The sequence below is a fragment of the Phodopus roborovskii genome, unplaced genomic scaffold (assembly GCF_943737965.1).
Source record: "Phodopus roborovskii unplaced genomic scaffold, PHOROB, whole genome shotgun sequence".
Lineage (NCBI taxonomy): Eukaryota > Metazoa > Chordata > Mammalia > Rodentia > Cricetidae > Phodopus > Phodopus roborovskii.
Window position 1 is genome coordinate 4,434,999 of NW_026126599.1, and position 18,068 is coordinate 4,453,066.

At 49.4% G+C, this 18,068-nt stretch overlaps 1 protein-coding gene across 1 annotated transcript in view; it reads left to right on the forward strand.

Moving 5' to 3' along the window:
- The window catches only part of Sdk1 (sidekick cell adhesion molecule 1), a 920,228-nt gene that overhangs the window by 833,333 nt on the left and 68,827 nt on the right, over positions 1-18,068 (forward strand). The window contains exons 30-32 of the mRNA XM_051205538.1: positions 3,526-3,727; positions 10,195-10,298; positions 14,306-14,376. Coding sequence (XP_051061495.1) covers positions 3,526-3,727; positions 10,195-10,298; positions 14,306-14,376 — 377 coding nt within the window. The remainder of the gene's footprint in view (positions 1-3,525; positions 3,728-10,194; positions 10,299-14,305; positions 14,377-18,068) is intronic.

Consider the following 18,068-nt stretch of genomic DNA (forward strand, 5'->3'; position numbering starts at 1 on the left):
ACCAGTGATTCTCAACCTTTCTCAGGCTGCAACCCTTTAACACACACAGTTCCTCAGCTTGTGGTGATGGCCAACCACAAAATGATCTTTGTTGCCGCTTCATAACTGCAATTTTGCTACTGTTATGAATCATAATGTAAAGATCTGATATACGGGATATCTGCTATTTGATCCTGGGGGTTGCAACACATAGGTTTAGAACCACTGCTCTAGAACCTTCCACCACAACCTCAAAAGGCCTCTCTTCAGAAGCCATGCCTCCAGGCACAAGTGTTATGGTGACACCTTTCCTGAGGAGACATAAACCAGCTATGACCAAACAGGGCACAGCCAGCAGACTAAAGTAAGGGCTCCACCACAATTCATCTTGGAGAACCAGTGAGTTTATTGGGTCTCAGTGATGCGCAAGCGGTGGGGATTTGCTTACAAGCATGTAGGTGACCCCCAAACAGTTGCATCACCACAAAGTGATGACCTCATGGAGTCTCCCTTTCAGCCAGCGTTCCACTTCCTGTATAATCTAGGATCTGTCTCCCAGGATCACTTGCAGCTAGCTAAATGGAAGGCAGAAGAGAGTAATGGCTGAATCCCAGGTAAGGGTCCTATGACCCTCCTATCTTCCATCAACTAAAGAGTGTCAATAGCTCCATCATCATTACTGCAGATTTAGCTAATACCATATTATCCTGCTCAATTAGTTACTATGGTCACCAGTCCAAAATAATCTCTACTCTAACTTTGCAATGATATTACCATGTTGTGCCCAGAAGAAAAAGCCATATAAGGAATGCTGCCCTCACAGCCAGACCCAGAGGTCTGGGGAAGTAGGCCAGGAGGAAACACCCGAGCTCAAGGCTCAGGGCTGTGAAGCCTGGGGCAAACCCTCTGCTCTCTTTGCTATGTGTGAAGCAGTTCAGTTAGCACAGTGCCCAGGACAGGCTTTCTTTGTCATCAGTTAAGGCTTCCAGGAAATAAATGCTCACCAAATGTGAATGAGTGTCACCGCTGCATTTGTGACCACTCTTATTCAAGATCTAAAGAAGGCCATTTCAGGGATGGAGGAGTTGAACTCAGAGCGCTTAAATCTAACAGAGGAAGGAGGCTGACACAGAGCTCACCCCATGTTCCAGTTGCCCCCCCCCAGGTATCACCACCGTTGTTCCTATTTCCAGCTTCACCAAAGCCCCCTAAGGTGTTGTCAGAGGAGAAGCCTGCTGGGTGAAAGACAGGCTACCCAGAGACCCACCACGTCTACCTTGTACATCACTCATCTTTGCAGAGTAAGCACCAATAGAAGGAAGTCAGGCCTCACCTCCCATATCCTGAACCAGCGAGTTCCCAGCAGGGCTGCACCGGCACAGCCTTTGTTGGCTCCACAGTGGCACAGCCTTTGTTGGCTCCACAGTTCTGCGAGATGTTCTTACTGAGTCCTTTGGGGAAGGATGCGCTTGGACTCAGAGTGCTGACGTGACCTGCAATGCCTATGGCACCTGGCTCAGGGGACCAGGACACAAATGATGGATTCTGGGAGAGTCCTCCGGAGACTGGCAGCTGCAGCCTGGTCCCCAGAGTGTTTAGTAGTGTTTTCAAGAAGTAGTGACAGAGGACTTTGCTCTGGGACCCTGGGCAGCCACCCTTGCCCTTGCCTACTTTCCAGGGTCATGCACTCCTTAGGAATGCCCAACACTATTAGCATGTATTTTTGCATACATACTTGTGTACACATGAATATGTATGTGCAAGTGGGCGTTTGTATGCATATGCAAGTGTATACACATGGGTTTGTAGGCCAGAGTGCAGCCTCGGGGTTCATTCCATGAGACACTCTCTACCTTGTTCTTTGAGACAGGGTTTCTCAGTGGCCTGACACTTGCAGATTTGGCTAGGCTAACTGACCAGTGAGCCACAGGGATCCACCTGTCTCCACCTCCCCAGATTACAAACTCCATCCCTCTGGATTCTTTCACATGGGTTCTGGGGATCCAACTCTGGTCCTCATGCTTGTAAGTGACTCACTTTACCAGTTGAGCTCGCTCTCCATCCCATGGGCCTTTCAGAGGCAAAGGATGAATGAGGAAGGTTTGCTAAGGCCCTTACAGGGCTTGAGTCAGATCCACATGAAAACACATACATAAACACTTCCTGTAGGTGGACAAGTGTGACCTGATCATGCTGGCTTGCTGCCTGAGCCACCACTCCCTGCCCAGCCCCCCAGTCCCTTAGGTATGGAGAATCTTTACTTCCCACCAGGTTCTAGTGCAAGGCTTAGGGACAGGGAGCCTGAGTCCTTTCCAGTGGCAGTGTGTCCATAAAGGCCTTAGACACTGGCCAGGGAGCCCAGCTCTTTCTGGAACCTGGAGAAACCAGACTTCCTGCCAGTATGCACACTCCCAGCCAGGACCCCCGACTAAGCCAGATCGAAGCACCTCTCACAGCTCTGTCACTGCAGGACCCACGATCGATGGCTGCTTTATTACACGCCACACATTTTAATCAGAATCAATAATCATCATGATAAACAATTAAACAATTACTTTCTCTCTCTGTGGAGTCCCTCTGTTGAAATCAATGGGGAACAGAAGCACAATGTCAGGCACATGATACCCATTCAAGGCCAAGGCTGGTCCCAGGCACCCTGCATCCTAACCCTGAGGAAACCATTAACAGCCCATCCCCATCCTCCCCCACCCCCATCTGCCCTTGCCTCCTACCTCCCAGGAGAACTCAGTAGATTCCTCTCATGTGTTAGACTCAGGTTAACTATAAAGAAAAAGAAATTGGATTTTAAAGATGAGCTGAGCCCCAAATCAGACAGCATACAAAGGAGACTTGAGTCCCTTAGAAGAGCACCACAGGAGATGACAGCTGTCATTCAGACATACCTGCCCTTGCCAGTAGGGGCTGGGGCCTCTGGAGGCACACACATTGGCTGGTTCTGCTGTGTGAGCAAGCCCTGCTCTCCAGTGGGACCTGATCTGATGCATCCAAAGTCAGCTGTAAGACAACTTCCTCTCCCAAGACTCGCTTGCTCTTCCTTCTTTGTGTGAACGGCAGGGGAAGTTGTGTGTGTGTGTTTGTGTGTGTGTGTGTGTGTGTGTGTGTGTGTGTGTGTTCACCTGAATGGGACTGCATGTGTGGGTACACATAGAAATCAGAGGTGCAGCCCTGGGTGTTGGCTTCCTTCCTCAAGTACAAATCTACTCTGTTTCTCAAGACAGGGTGTCTCAGTGGGACCTGGAACTCTCCCATTAGGTGGAGCTAGCTGGCCAATAAGCCCCAACTCTTCCTGTCTCCACCTCCCCAGTACCGGAATTAACAGCATGTGCCATTACACCCAGATTTTTATGTGGGATCTGGGGGTTGAACTTGGGTCCTTGGCTTGTATGGTAAATACTTTACCCGCAAAACTAGGTCAAGTCTTTCGCTTCAGGACTTTCCCACACAATGGTTCCCATGGGCAGACATCAGGAAGCAGCAAGGAATGGCATCTCATGAATCCCTGCTTTTCTCCTACTCTCGTTGCAGAGAGGCCAGCGCCCCCCAGAGAGCTCCTGGTACCCCAGACAGAAGTGACAGCACGTAGCCTCAGGCTCCAGTGGGTCCCTGGCAGTGATGGGGCCTCCCCCATCCGGTACTTCACCGTGCAGGTGCGAGAGCTACCTGGTGGAGAGTGGCAGACCTACTCCTCATCTATCAGCCACGAGGCCACAGCTTGTGCCGTGGAAAGGTACTGTGGGATGGGGGTAGCATTCCATTTTCATCTTTCTGAACCTGGAGTCTTAGTCACTTGTCTCCCTATTTGACTCCCACAACAAAATGGCTGTTGGAAGTGGCTTGAGGGAGGAAGGGTTTACTTTGGCTCACAGTTTGAAGATACACAGTGCATCCTGGCAGTGATGACATGGGGCAGGAGCTTGGGGCATCTAGTCACATGACATCTGGTCAGGAAGCTCCTCACATTCATCCTTCATCCCAACCCCTGGAATGGTGCCACCCACCTCAATTAATCTAATCTTGATGATCCCCTGCGGGCATCCCTGTGGTTTGACTCTAGGATGGTTCTAGAATCTGTCATTGACAGTCAGTGTTTAACCATCACACTGTGTTACCTCACTTGACATGATTTTTTTTTTCTCCCTGGTTTTTTGAGACAAGGTTTCTCTGTGGCTTTGGAGGCTGTCCTGGAACTAGCTCTTATAAACCATGCTGGTCTCAAACTCACAGAGATCGCCTGTCTCTGCCTCCCTGGGGCTGGGATTAAGGTGTGTGCCCCCACCTCCCAGCTTTGCTGTGATATTTAAGTAGCGTGTTTCCTCATAGCCTTTTCTTACACACCCTGTGTTGATGTATATGAAATGCCTTTTCTCCATCCCTGCTTGTACCCTTCCTCTTCCTATCATATGTGTTCTGTTACCCTCCCATCTGCCCACCCCAAAGTTTCCTTTTAGCCTCTCATGGACCTCTTCATGGTTTCCTGGCCTCTACCCATACTCGCCCCCACACAAATATATGCGTATAAAAGTTAGGAGCTAAGATCTGAACATGACAGAGAACATGTTGAAATGCTAATGGGAAACTAATTTTTTAATTAATAGAAAATTATGTAAAAGGTCTTGGAGAGAAAGGAGCTCCTGTTAACCCAAGGAACACTAGCCCAAGAGTCCCCACCATGACCCCATCCCCCTCACACAACAGGAGTGTCTGTGTGGCCGAGGAGATGCCCCACTGAGAGACAGCCCCCTGTCTCTGTTGACACTTCCCACACCAGAGACCCAACATCTGTAGGGCCCCTCTAGATGTGCTGCGCCCAGGCGTGAGGACCTAGGCAAGAAGAATGTGGCTAAACCTGGGCTGTGCCCCAGTACTCCCAAAGGTAGGTGCTGGAAAAGAGGCAGTGAGAAGGGGGTAGGTGATGGAGGTGCCCCTTTTAGTTGAGTTTAAATAACCCCACCCCTTTGTCTTCCCACCTGAGAGACAAGATAGAAAGCATAGTCATGTTCTCCATAGCCTGCTGAGTAACCACAGATGTGTGTATGGTGAGGAGAAGCTCCTATTCAAACAGGCGGTTTCATGTGGTCCAGAAAAGACCTATCAATTTCCTAACCAGCAAGAACCAGAATGGAAGCCGATCTCAGACAGTGTCCTGAGAGGCTGTTTTATCTGCTGCCATGGTGTCAGCCCTAACAACTCCAGCAGCTATGTTTACGTTCCGTCTGCTTCATGAGATCTAGCGGAGAGACAAAGCTTGACTATAGAGAGCTCATGGCCATGGATGTCTGCCATGGTCCGGAGCACTTCAGGAGAGTGGGATGAGAGCAGCTGGCATTGTGAGCACCTGCTGAGGCTGTGGAACCGTTAATGGGGGTGCTAGACATAATAATGGTCAGATGGGTAGTCCAGAAAAGAAACTGGCTTGCAATTCTCTTCAGAAGGTGCAGTGATACCTTAGGGGAAAGGGCCTCGAGGTAGAACAGCATTAGATGGAAATGGTACAGTATGTGGAGATCTGGACGTGACGGGGCCTGTGGGGGAAGGAGATGCTTCCTTTAAGCCTGAAGATGGAGCTTAAGAAAGATGAGGTGTGTGTGTGTGTTCTATTGGGATGCATCCCAGCACCTTGTGCCTGCTGTATAAATGCTTTGCTATCTATTATGCAGCCCCTAGCTGGGGGATTCTAGAAAAGTGCTCTATCACTGAGCCATACCCCAGACCCTCACTGGGGAATTCTAGGCAGGGGCTCTAACACTGAGCTACATGCAGCCCCTCACTGGGCCACTGAACTACATCCAGCCTTCTCTTTACTTTTTGGGACAGAACCTCACAGGTGGCCCAAGCTGCTCTTCAATGTAAGTTACTCTGTTTGGTGTTCTAGTTTGGTTTCTGTTGCAGAGATAAAATACTGACCAGAACAGATTTGTGGAGGGAAGGGTTTGCTTTAGCTTGTAGGTTATAGCCTATCACCAAGACAAGCTAGGGCTGGACCTCGAGGAAGAAACCAGAAGGCAGAAACTATAGAGGAACAGAACTTACTGTCTTGCTTACCTGGGCTTGCTTAGCTACCTTTCTTCAGGCCCATCTGCCCAGGGAAGGTACTAGCTACAGTGGACTGGACCCTCTTACATCAAGAAGCAACTATGAAAATGTCCCATAACATGTCCACATGCCAATATGATGGAGACAGTTCCTTGGTTTGAGGTCTCCTTTTCGGGGTATGTTTAGATTTGACAATAACTATTCTATACAGACAAGCCTTTAGATTTGATCCTCCTGCCTCACAGCATCCTGAACAGATCCCAAATGTACACCATCAGGCCTAGCTAAATTCTTAAAAAGTAGTTTCTGATAGGTTTCCTGCACCCCTCAATAGGTTTCTCCGTTGACAGAATAAGCCAGGTCAAGCCCCAAACAGTTCCAATGCCTGATAGATAACTGGGTAAAAGCAGCAATGGGTAGTATTCAGAGTGTTTAAGATCCATGCAACTTGCATTCCAATGAAAATGAGTATGCAGGACTTCTTATATTTCCAATACCCGGAATCAGCACTGAACTGCAGGCTGTCTTGCCACCCCCAAAAGACTTCGGCAGTGGAGGTAAAACCCACACGTGAGCATCCACAGTACAGGCACAGGTGGGATGGCATGAACCTGGCTCGTGGGTTGGTAAAGCAGTGGGTATGATAGAGTTTCAAAAGGTCCCTGTGCTGTGAAGTCTCCTTGTTTCCTGAATCTCAGATGCTTAGAAGTTAGAGTTGAGGTAGATTAACAGTGTATCTCAAAATTGTGCCTTAAGCCTGTGCAGTGTCCAAGTTTAGAAGGTGAGGCACACAGGATGTGGAAAGGGCCAGTGGAAGCCGGCCCCCAATTTGGAGGGACTACATCTCACCCAGAGAGGAAAGGAAAGGGAACCTTCCAGAAGAGCAAAAAGAAAATAGCATTTATTCATTGTCTGCTGTGTGCCAAGATCGTTAGATACCTGATGACTTAATGTTCACAAATGATCTCAGGGGGCTCTGATCTCCATTTTTACAGGTGAAAGAGAGATCATAAGAATCAAACAACTTGCTCTGGCTAATAATGGCAGAGCTAAATATGAATTCTGCTTGGCCAACTCCACGGCAGAGGCTTAGACTGTCCTGGAAGAATAGAGAAGGTGTGGGAAAATGGATAGATAGGTCTTTCTTTCCTTTACCAGGGAGTCCTTGAAATTGGCCTTGATGTAGGATGGACCCTGGTGGCATGGAGGCATGGGCTGGGTAGGAGGGAGCTGGGGGGAGTAGGTGGGATGGGGGGCAGCTGTGGTCAGAGGCAAGATCTGCAGGAGTGGGCAAGGCCAGAGGCATTTGCACATAGGATGCTAGTGAGTTAATTTGGAGACAGGTTAGCTCCATGGACACCCTGTGTTTTTCATGTCCAGGTAGACCATGTCCTGGTCTCTGCAGACCTCTGCTTTCTTCTCTCCTTCACACTCAACCTCAGAAAGTGGTTGGTTGCCCCCATAACAGTTGTGCCATTATTGTATAGTGGGCACATCTTGCCCGGCAGGTCAGTATTGCAGCATCTGACATGTGCCTTCTTTCTACTTTCTCAAGAGGATTTGGAATAGCATTGTCAGCATAATGTACTTATTTCTTTGGCAAAGTGTTATTGAACACTCCAGCATAGTTCTCAATGCTAGAGTGGCAGGATTCCCTCAGGCCACCCTAGCCCCTGTCTTTAGGGATGTAGAGTGACAGTGTGGCCAAGATAAAGAAGACATGTGACTCAATTGGCAGAGTGCTTGCCTGGGATGCACAAAGCTCTGGGTTCCATTCCCAACACCACATAGAACCAAACATGGTGATACATGCCTGCAATCCCAGTTCTTGAGAGATGGAAATGGGAGGGTCAGGAATTCAAAGTCATCTTCAGGTGCATAGTAACTTCATAGCCAGTTATAGCTACAGACTCATAAATAAATAGATAGATAGATAAATAAATAAATAAATGCAAGAAAGAAAAAAGAAAAGGAACAGGGCAGTTATCATGTGATGAGCACTTATACCTAAGAAATAACAATGATAACAGCTGTGCATGTATGTGTGTGTGGTGTGCCTGTACACGTATACATAGATAGAATCACACATAGGTTAGGTGAGGATGGCATGTGTCCTGTTCTGTCACTACCTATCTTATTTCATTGGGATGGGGGTCTCTGACTGAGCTGGAGCTAGTCTAACAGGTAGTAAGCCTCCCACCCTCCCCACTCCTCCCAACCCCCTCCCCTTCAACAATCCTCCTGTCCTCTCCTTCCCCCAGCACTGGGGTTCCACACACATAGCCATGCCCATGTGGTATTAGGGATTTGAACTCAGGTCCTCTGCATGCTTGCACAGCAAGCACTCTTAACCCACTGAGCCACCTCCCCAACCCCATTTCAACTGATTGTCCTAAGTGCCTCACCTGATTTAATTCTCAGAACAGCTTCTTGCTGTCTGTCTATTAGCTGCCCAGATGAGGAAGTGTTTGCAAAGCGGCCCATCCAAGCATGGCTAGGGCTGAGGAACTGAAAAGTACACTTCAGAGCCCACAATTTTAGGGACCCCATGCTGCCCCCAACACCAGGAAAGAAAAGCAGGTAGCTAACTCAAATACGGGCTGCTTAGCATATGAGGTTTCGAAGTAACAGGGACAATCAGACATTTATCCCGCAGACTAGACACAGTAGCTACTGGGAAGCCGGGAACAGGTGGATGTGGTTTGTTTGAGCTAAACAAAAGCTGTCCCCAGAAACCACAGCAAAGACCATTCCAGGCAGTTGGCCTTCAGGGGGCTTCTCCATTAAGCGGAGTTAAACCAACCAATACCACATTCCCCTGGCTGCTGCTGGTGAGGCCAGGCCTGCAGGGGGTCTTGGAATTGGCAAGGCCAGATTGTTCCCAGGGCTTTGAGTCGAGCATCCCTCAGGCTTTAGAGAAATGCTGTAATCCAATGTATCCAAAGGCAAAGAAGCACTAAAGAGGCTCACTGTGGCATCTCTGCAAAAACACAGTTCTCTCCTCAAGGGATCAAAGCCTTTATTCTGGAGTCAAATACAAGTGACTGTGTGTAGTCCAGGATCACAGATCCAAGCTACCCCAAATGCCATGTTCCAGCGTGGTTACCGGTTCATGGAGTTTTTACAATAACAACAAAGGAAGTCCTAAGTCAGGGTGACTTAAAATACACTGGTGGAAACCGCAGGTGGGAAGGTACATCAGAGTCGGGGAGTCTCTGCTATGGTTTCAGATGCTGTCTGTGGAAGCCAGAGGTCTGCCTGTGCCTTCTGAAAGGATTTGCCTAAAGGTTGCCTGTGAGTTCAGACACAGAGGTGGGCTAATGGGAGCCCAAGATAGCTTGCTCCCAACGTGCAGCATTCTTGAAGTTCTAATCAATCAAGCAGCCTTGTGGAATGGATTTTCCTATTTTTTTCTTTCTCCTTCCCTGAAACCCCCTACCCCTACCCCACCCTCCATCCCCCACCTCAACCCTGCCTTCCTGGGAACTTTAGTCCATGATGGTTTCTGAATTTGATTATGGTTTCTAAAGCACAGAACCCATCCAGGCTAGCATTTCCCTACTGGCCTATTTCCTGCCTGCGAAGGGATGCACTGATGATCCTACCTGGGAACTTATCCCTAGTGCAAGCTGAACAGGGCATGCTGGACCTTGGCCCAGCACCTGGAAAAGAGCAGGATTCTATGGTCATGCCTGGCTGAGGTGGAGCAGAAACATGGGTGAATCCAAGGAGGTTGGAAGGGAGGGACAGCTCTGCACTGGATATGTTGTAGCTATACAATAGATCTTTTTGTTTCTTCCCCAGAGCCCCATCCTAGCTCTACCCCTCCATCCTCAGCCTAGGCAAGCAGTAATTTATTGTATAGCATCTTATTAAAGAGGTGTTGGATGTTCTCTGAACAAAACTTTCTCACTGATGTCTCCTTTGATGAAACTGTCTCTCCCTGACCCTCATGGCAGTCTAGGGGTCCCTGAAAGGCCCAAGTAGCTGTATCTAGGGAGTGGTTCCATACCTCCTGGTGGCAAGATGATCCAAGTTCCTGGGGCAGGAAAGACACCTGTCTCACCTCGCCCCCCACCCCCCGCCATGATTTTCTAGTCGTAACACAGACAAAACAGGGGGAGGTTTGCTGTAGCCACTGATTTCTGCATCCCATTGCAGGCTGAGGCCTTTCACCTCCTACAAGCTACGCCTGAAGGCCACCAACGATATCGGGGACAGTGACTTCAGTGCAGAAACAGAGGCCGTGACCACACTGCAAGATGGTGAGCAAAAGCCAACCCAGTACATGCACTCCTCGCTGAGGCCAGAGGACACCTTCCTCCCAGAAGGAGTCCCTGCTCCAATCTTGAGCAGAGAAGAGAGAGGTCACCCGGGAGGGTGACAAGCATCAGAAGTCCATTAGTAACTGACAGCTTGGAGTATCCCTATACACCCCATGGTCACAGATCAAGGTCTCCCAGAGAGCTTCCAAATGGAATAGAACTCCCTTTGATTGGCTTCCAAAACCCTCCTCCATTAGAAATTGAATAATTAATGGGGGTCATTAAAAATAAATGTCAGTGAGGAAGCTGGGTCCAAGAAGTTTCAGATCCCCACCCCAAAGCACGAGGTGGTTTCCTCTCCTGCTTCTGACATCAGAGGTACTGGGCCTGAAGATGCCTGATCCTGGGAGTGGGAGGAAGTGCCTAGAAGCCAGGGATACAGATCCAGCTAACACAGCCACAGACTGACAAGTACAATGGGAGAAGATGGAGACTGGGCAACTCCCAGCTCAGCCTTAAAGCCCGGCACTTAGTGCGGCTTTGTGACTCCCAGGAAGCTCGGTCTCTTCCATTTAACACTCCAGCAAGAGAGACAGTTTCCAAATGGGCCAGGTCCCGGCTGCCTCGCCCTGTGACCTGCATCATGTGTCTTCCTCCTCCACCTTCACCCCCCCCCCAACACACAGGCTTTTCAGAGCCTAGAAGTTTAACTTCTACCACACAAAGTTTCAGGGTGCCTCAGGGACAAGCCCAGGGGTGGAGGTGAGCCATTTTCAGCTTTCCAGCCATACTCAGACTTTGATCCCAAAACAAATGAACAAACGAACAAACAAAAAGCTCTCCCCTCAATGGGAATGGGAGATACTTTATTTGGAAACAAAATATGAGTGATCATGGTCCAAGGGAACACCATTTCAGGTCACCCCAGATAGACTGCCATGTTCCAACATATTAAGAATTCCACACAGTTTCATAGTGGCAGAGCAAAGGACATTTTAAATCGAGAATATTTTGAATGCATTGGTGGGAATACCGAGTAGCAAGTTATAGTCTTTTCCACTTTAGATCTCAGACTTAGCCGGTGAGTGGGTGAAGCTAAGGGTCTGTTTGTACATTCAAAAGGACTTAAGCCACAAGGGTGTTAGATTGCAAACAGCAGTAGGCTCTAAGTAGCTATTTAGGGTCTAAGAAGGCCCAAGACAGTTCAGCTCTGGACCTGCAAGTTTCCAGCTCTCCAGGATCACAGTCCTAATGGTCTGTTTGTTAATCACCCTTGAAGAACAATTAATGTAGATGCAGCCCTCCCTACCCCCTAAAGACCTTAAATTACCACAGAGAATTTTGCTGCAAATCCAGCATCCCCACTGTGACTGGGTTCACTGGGTCTGGCACCTGATGAGAGAGGCTCTAAACTTCCCCAAATCCCTGGAGAAATGGATCCCGCGCTCTCATCCTTAGAGATGATGAGACCCCGGTGCAGCTGTTGGGGCTCAGAAGCAGCAGAGCTCAGGGGAGAATCTATGATGTTGTGCAGGAAGCTGGGTGACCCAAAGCACCTGTGGGAGAATCTTCATATTCAGCAAGATCCCCTCAAAACTGCCTTAAAACTAAGGTGGAGAACAGTAGAAAGATATTCAACTTTAACTTCCAACCTCCACCCCCCCCACACACACACACATCACAAGGACCAGCATGGGGCATAAACATGTACACACATGCACTAGAGCTTCCATACACATACACACAAAAGGTGGTGTGGAACAGGGAGAAAGTGGAAATCTAATGAAAACCAACACCCACCCCCACACGCTCATTTTTATCTTGCCTCAGACACAATGGAGAGAATATTTGCAATGGTGCACTAATTCTTAGAAGAAAGAACCAGACACCCAAGCATGTTGCAGTCATTGTTGGGTTATCTCTGACAAACAGGAAGCGCAGGATCCTGACAAGCTCTGGCGACCTCAGGGAATGGGCCATTTCAGAAAAGCTATTCAAGGAACTCTCTAGGCTCCCCAGGCACCTTCTCAACCCTTTGATATTCAAATGATGCTTTTGAGGTCCCTATCGAATCATCTTCCTTGTCTGAGACTTGCAATTTCCTTTTGTGGATGGATTTGCATTGTGTTTGTGGCCCTTTGTCTCCCTCTGAGAGGTGGAGATTGACTGGCAAGACCAACCCTACCTTAGCTGGAAGAGAGAGGGACCTTTTATGACTGATTAACATTTTCTTCTTACTATGCTAGGGGTGGAACCCCAGGCCTTGCTGATTGTTGCTCATCCTAGCCCCTCACTGGGGGATTCTAGGCAGATGCTGTACCACTGAGCCAAACCTCAGCCCCTCATTCAGGGATTCTAGGCAAGTGCTCTACCACTCAGACACACCCCCAACCTCACTATGGAAGTCTAGGCACTCACTGTCACTGAGGCACGTCCTGGCCATTGGTTTTGTTTTGTTTTGTTTTGATTTGTTGACATAGCACTTCAGTCATGACCCAGACTGTTCTTGAGCTTGTGATCCCTCTGCCTGTGCCTCCCAAGTCCCCAGAATCTCAGGCAAAGTGGTGCCTGATTCTACCTTTCTTTCTTCCTTCCTTCCTTCCTCCCTTTCTTTCTTTCTTCCTCCCTCCCTCCCTCCTTCCCTCCCTCCCTTCCTTCCTTCCTTCCTTTCTTTCTTCCTCTTTTTTCTTTTGGCAGCTGTGTGAGCTTCAAGGCTTTGTATATGAGCTCAGCACTCAGAACAGCCACTATGTTGGGCAAGATCTTTGCTTTTTGGATTCTTTTTTAAAAGATTTATTTGTTTTTATGTCCATTGGTGTGTTGCCTGCATTGCATGTACGTCAGTGTGAAGGTGCAAGATGCCCTGGAACTGGAGTTTCAGACAGTTAAGAGCTGCCATGGGGGAACTGAGAATTGAACCTGGGTCCTCCTAAAGAGTAGACAATGCTCTTGGACTCTGAGCCATCTCTCCAGCCCCTCACATTTTCTTATTGGGCTGGTATTTATTTACTATACAGGGTTCTTGGGCTGGATAAAGGTCCACATTGACAACACTTTAATACATTTTCTCACATTGTGGTGACCCCCAACCATAAAATTATTTTTATTGCTACTTTATAACTGTAAGTTTGTTGCTGTTATGAATTGTAATGTAAATATCTGTGTTTTCTGGTGATCTTAGGCAACCCCTGTGAAAGGGCTGATTGACCCAAAAAAGGGGTCACGACTCACAGGTTGAGAAGCACTAGTCTACAGGGTGACACTGGGTTCCACCTATGTGGCTGAGAATAGAGGGCCTGGAGTACTCTGACAAGAATCAGTCAGGGACAAAGCTGGGATGTAAAGTAGACAGAACGTGGTACACAGATGGGGTGATGGAACATGCCCAGTCCTGTCCCCCTCTGTAAACACTTATTAACAGGCTCCTGTTGGCACACAGGCACAGCCGAGGAGACCCAGAGAGGTCAATTTAGTACATGAGAGAGACCCACGTGATCTGGGAGGGCAGAAAGGCCTCCAGCACCTGATACTTGGCCAGGGTTCTGCTTTGGTCCAAAAACAGGCTTGTCCATGACAGGGGTCATACCAGCCTTGTCCTTCCAGAGACCAGAGCAGAGCTGCTGCAGCTCCCTGGCTTTGCCTGCTGGCTGGCCTACAACCTCATCTCTACCAATAGTCACATTCACTTCTGTGTTTCAAACTAAGAGCACCGTGACCTCACTGTGAACCCCCCCAATTCCCAAAGATTTGGAAGCCCAGGAAGGGTCTTGGGCAGGAGCTACCCGGGTGCTGTATGTGGCCTGAGGGGACCCACGGGAGATTGCAACTCATCCATATACCCCAATGGGGCTAAAGGGGGACTATTCGTGGGAGCCACCCTTGCTACCTTAGGCAGATGAGTGATGGGTGAAGGTGCCTGAAGGAAGGAGAGGCACCCTACGCTGAAGGGTAACTGAAAGCCGACGGAACCATTCTAACTCTGCTTCCTCCTATCTGCTGTCCCACAGTGCCAGGAGAGCCTCCAGGGTCTGTCTCAGCCACACCTCACACCACGTCCTCGGTTCTGATCCAGTGGCAGGTAAGAGCCCTGGGAATACACTTACTTCTGAAGCACACCTTTGTTCCCTGGCTCAGTCAATCAGGACAACTGTACAGAGCCTGTCCCCCAAGCCATACCCATGCCAAGTGTGTGACTCTAACAGAGGAAACAGCCTGGCTGAGTTAGACAGAGCCCCTCCAGCTGAGGGCTGACAACAGGCATCTTCAGAAGAGGGCTAGCCCAGGACTGGGGCTCCTCCAGACCCAGCACAGAGGAAGTGGGCACACAGGACTCCAGGGCTGCCCTCAGACCAATGGGCTCACAGAACACAGGGATGAGAAGAGGGCGGAAGTTCTGGCCAGGGAGGGTTACTCCAGCTGCCAAAACCTGGCCTAGAGATTGAGAGAGCCTAAGGCCTTGAGGGAGGGCAGATACTGTGGGCTGTGTGTGTGCAGAGAGCCACTGGAAGGCCTGGCTAGCCCAAGTTTAGCTTCTATAAGATGGGGATGGAGAGGGTGGACCAAGAGGTGTGAGTCTCTTCCTTGAGTGTAACAGTGTTGTCAAGGGGAATGGCAGGTGACAGCATGGATGCAGAGATAAAAGCACCTCAGTGGCTCTGTGTTGGTCAGACTTTCAGTGTGTGACAAAATAACCTGGAAGTGGAGAGGGAGGGAAAGGGACCATACAAAAGAGGGCGTGCTTATTGAAATACCTCAATTTCAGTGAATTACCGGCCATTCTGAAATTTTTGCAAATGCGTTTACATGACCTGAGGGGGTGGGAACCTGCTGGGTGGCAGGGGCTTATCCCTGAAGGTGGAAGAGGCCAGGGCCAGGACTCACCTCTCATAGGCACCTACAGGCAATGAATGAGCAAGGCCCTCTGGGGAGGAGAGCACGAGAGCTGTGTGACCCCCACCTTGTTGTCCAGTCCAGGACCTCAGCTCATGGTAGGATACTACCCACTATGAGGGACCATCTTCCCACCTCACTTAACCTAATCTAGAAGTTTCTAATAGACATGCCTAGAGATCTGTCTCCTATGTGATTTTAGAGCCTGTCAAGTTGGCCGGTATTAATTCTCATGGTGTCTATGGTGCTGCCATCTAAGCACAAAAGTAGTTCAACCTAATGGAAGTTGACGACGTTGTCACCTAAGAGAGGGACAGAGAAGAGGCCTTTAGCAGCGAAGGTCTCTGCCGAGAGTATAACATCTTCCCTCACTGTCAGAGTCACCACCCAGGGACAGGAGCCTCTCAGGGTGACAAAAAGGTGTTTCCTGGTGACACTGGCAGTTCCCTGCTGTTCATTCGGCTTTCTCTGGCTTCACTGGAGTGTGGGGGAAAGGACAGGACAGGAGGGGATCAACAGGGCCCCCATCTGCCCTGACACACCGAGGAGCTGTGCATGGCAAATAACAGAGCCACTGTGACCCCAGAGGCCTCTTGGATCCAGGTACTTCCTCAAAGAAGCAGGTGTCACGGATGCTCGATCTCTGTCATCGCACACCCTTACTCCCTAGGGGCCCTGCTTCAGCTATGACTTCCATTCGGGCCTGTGTTGGGAGGTCAGAATCATGCCAAGCCGAAATTCCAAGCACTGGGTGCTGTGTCTCTCGCCCCCCCACAAACATACCAGGTGAATGGGAGAGTGCTGGTCTTCTCGTGGACAGCTGCTGGCATGGGAATGTAGCTCCGCACTGTCCCCTGCAGCAGCCCAAGGAGGTCCCTTAATCTTTTAGGGACCTTGACTCAGGTGAGGCCAGATCCTTGTTTTTAATGCGGAGAAGAATTTCAGGATGAGCCAGTGCGGAGTGGAGTTGGAATCTATTGAAAGTAGAAAGAAAGGCACCGGGCCAAGAGTAAGATGTACCCGAGTGACCACAGTTTCCCAGAGAAGAACCCAGCGTCAGGATCTTCACTGTGACTCCATTTTGGGTTTCTAAGGGCACCCCCTTCCCTACCTCTGTTCCCCCCGTGTGATAACTGAGACCATAAGGGCACTCCAGCGAAGCCTTGGTTGTGTCATATATAAACTGGTAGACTGAAAGAGAACACTAGGGCTGTGCTAGGAGGTTAGGGCTTGTTATTTTTTACTGTCAGTGGGGTTTCTGGTGAGCTTCCTAGGAAACTGCAGGTCCCACCTAAGAGGAGGAGAAGGGCCTTAGGCAAATGTATCTGCATTGATTCTCAGCCAGTGAAAGGCTTCAGGCAGACTCTGGGGTGAGGAACTCCTTTCTGTCCTCACGCCCAGAACTGTCCCTGCCTTTCTACACTTCCTCCACTCCTGCTGGGCCAGCTTCTACTAGAAAATTAGTGTTGTATTTGTAGACGTGGCAGCTGGCCTGCTAATAATGAGGTACACATATTTTCCATAGAGGCAGTGAGTGCTCCGGGCGGGGTGCAGCATCCCCTCTGAATGAAGTTGCTGTGGCCCCTGAGCTGCTGCCAGCTCCAGTCAGTAACAGCGCAGGCGCAGGCGTCAAGTCTCTACCGTGGGTGCAGGTCAGCCTGTGAAGTGGCATGGAACCACACCAAAGGAACTTGGCATATGTGCCCATCAGCTGTGCCCTCCAGTGCCCAACAGAGCAAACAGATTTCAAAGAGCCCAGAGTGAGAGGTGGCCAGCCCAGTGTATTGTAGAAATAAATGCCTGGCAAGCAGCAGGCGATTGAAACACAATTAAAATTATGAGTAATTTAGGCAATCGGAGACTGGAACAAAGAAAGAAGAGCTGCGTTTAAATATAGATTCTTGTTCCCCAGGATGCATCTCACCTGTTAACTTTTTGTTTTTTTAGCAATTTTCTGAAAAAAAAAAAAAAAAAGAAATTATACAAACATGGTCTGTAATTTGAAGACTGTGGACCCTCATCAGTGCCTTTCCCACAGCGGGCTGCCGGGCTTCAGGCATCTTAGAGGGACAATCAGACTTCATCTTGAGTAGGAGCCAGCAGGGCCAGTGTCCTAGGATTTGAACGTGTGCCCCAGGTGGGGGTGGTGTGAGCTCTGTTGGCCTTCCGAACTGATGACAACATTGAGCCATCCGGTGCACAAATCCCTCACATGCCTCTTCAAGCTGCCCTGACACCTCAAGGGGGTTGCTTGAGTTATTTTTCTGCTTGCTGTGACAAAACACCTTCTGGCTCACAGTTCTAGGGCGTGGTAAAACACCTGGATCACAGTTCTAGGTTGCGGGGGATCGTGGTGACATGGCACGACCTCAGGGTCTTGGTCACCAGTCTCATCGCATTCATTGTCAGGGAACAGATGAATGCTGGGGTTCACCTTTGTCTTCAGTCCAGGGCCCCAGCCCATGGAGCAGTTCCACCCACAATTAGTGTAGGTCTTCTCACCTCAGCCCCATCTAGAAACATCCTCACAGGCATGCCCAGAGAATTACTGGCAAATGAAAGACCTGCTCATCTCTTGCATAAGCTAAGGGACTCTTCCTTCTGTGAGTGTCATGGCAGCCAAGACGAAGACCATGTGACCTCAGCCATGGGCAGCTGAGAACCCAGGGTGTATTTTCCTTACTCAAAGGGACCATGTGCTGGACTGACAGGCATACATGGGAAGGCAGTGGAGAGAGCTTCTAGCTGTGCCCGAGGGACAAATGAACATACTTGACAGGGTGGTGAGGTCTTCCCCAAAGGATAAGGAAGGGAGAAGGTCCAACCTGGGCAAAGGCTCAACTGTAAAGTTGATGGCTGTCATGGTGTGAATATGGTATG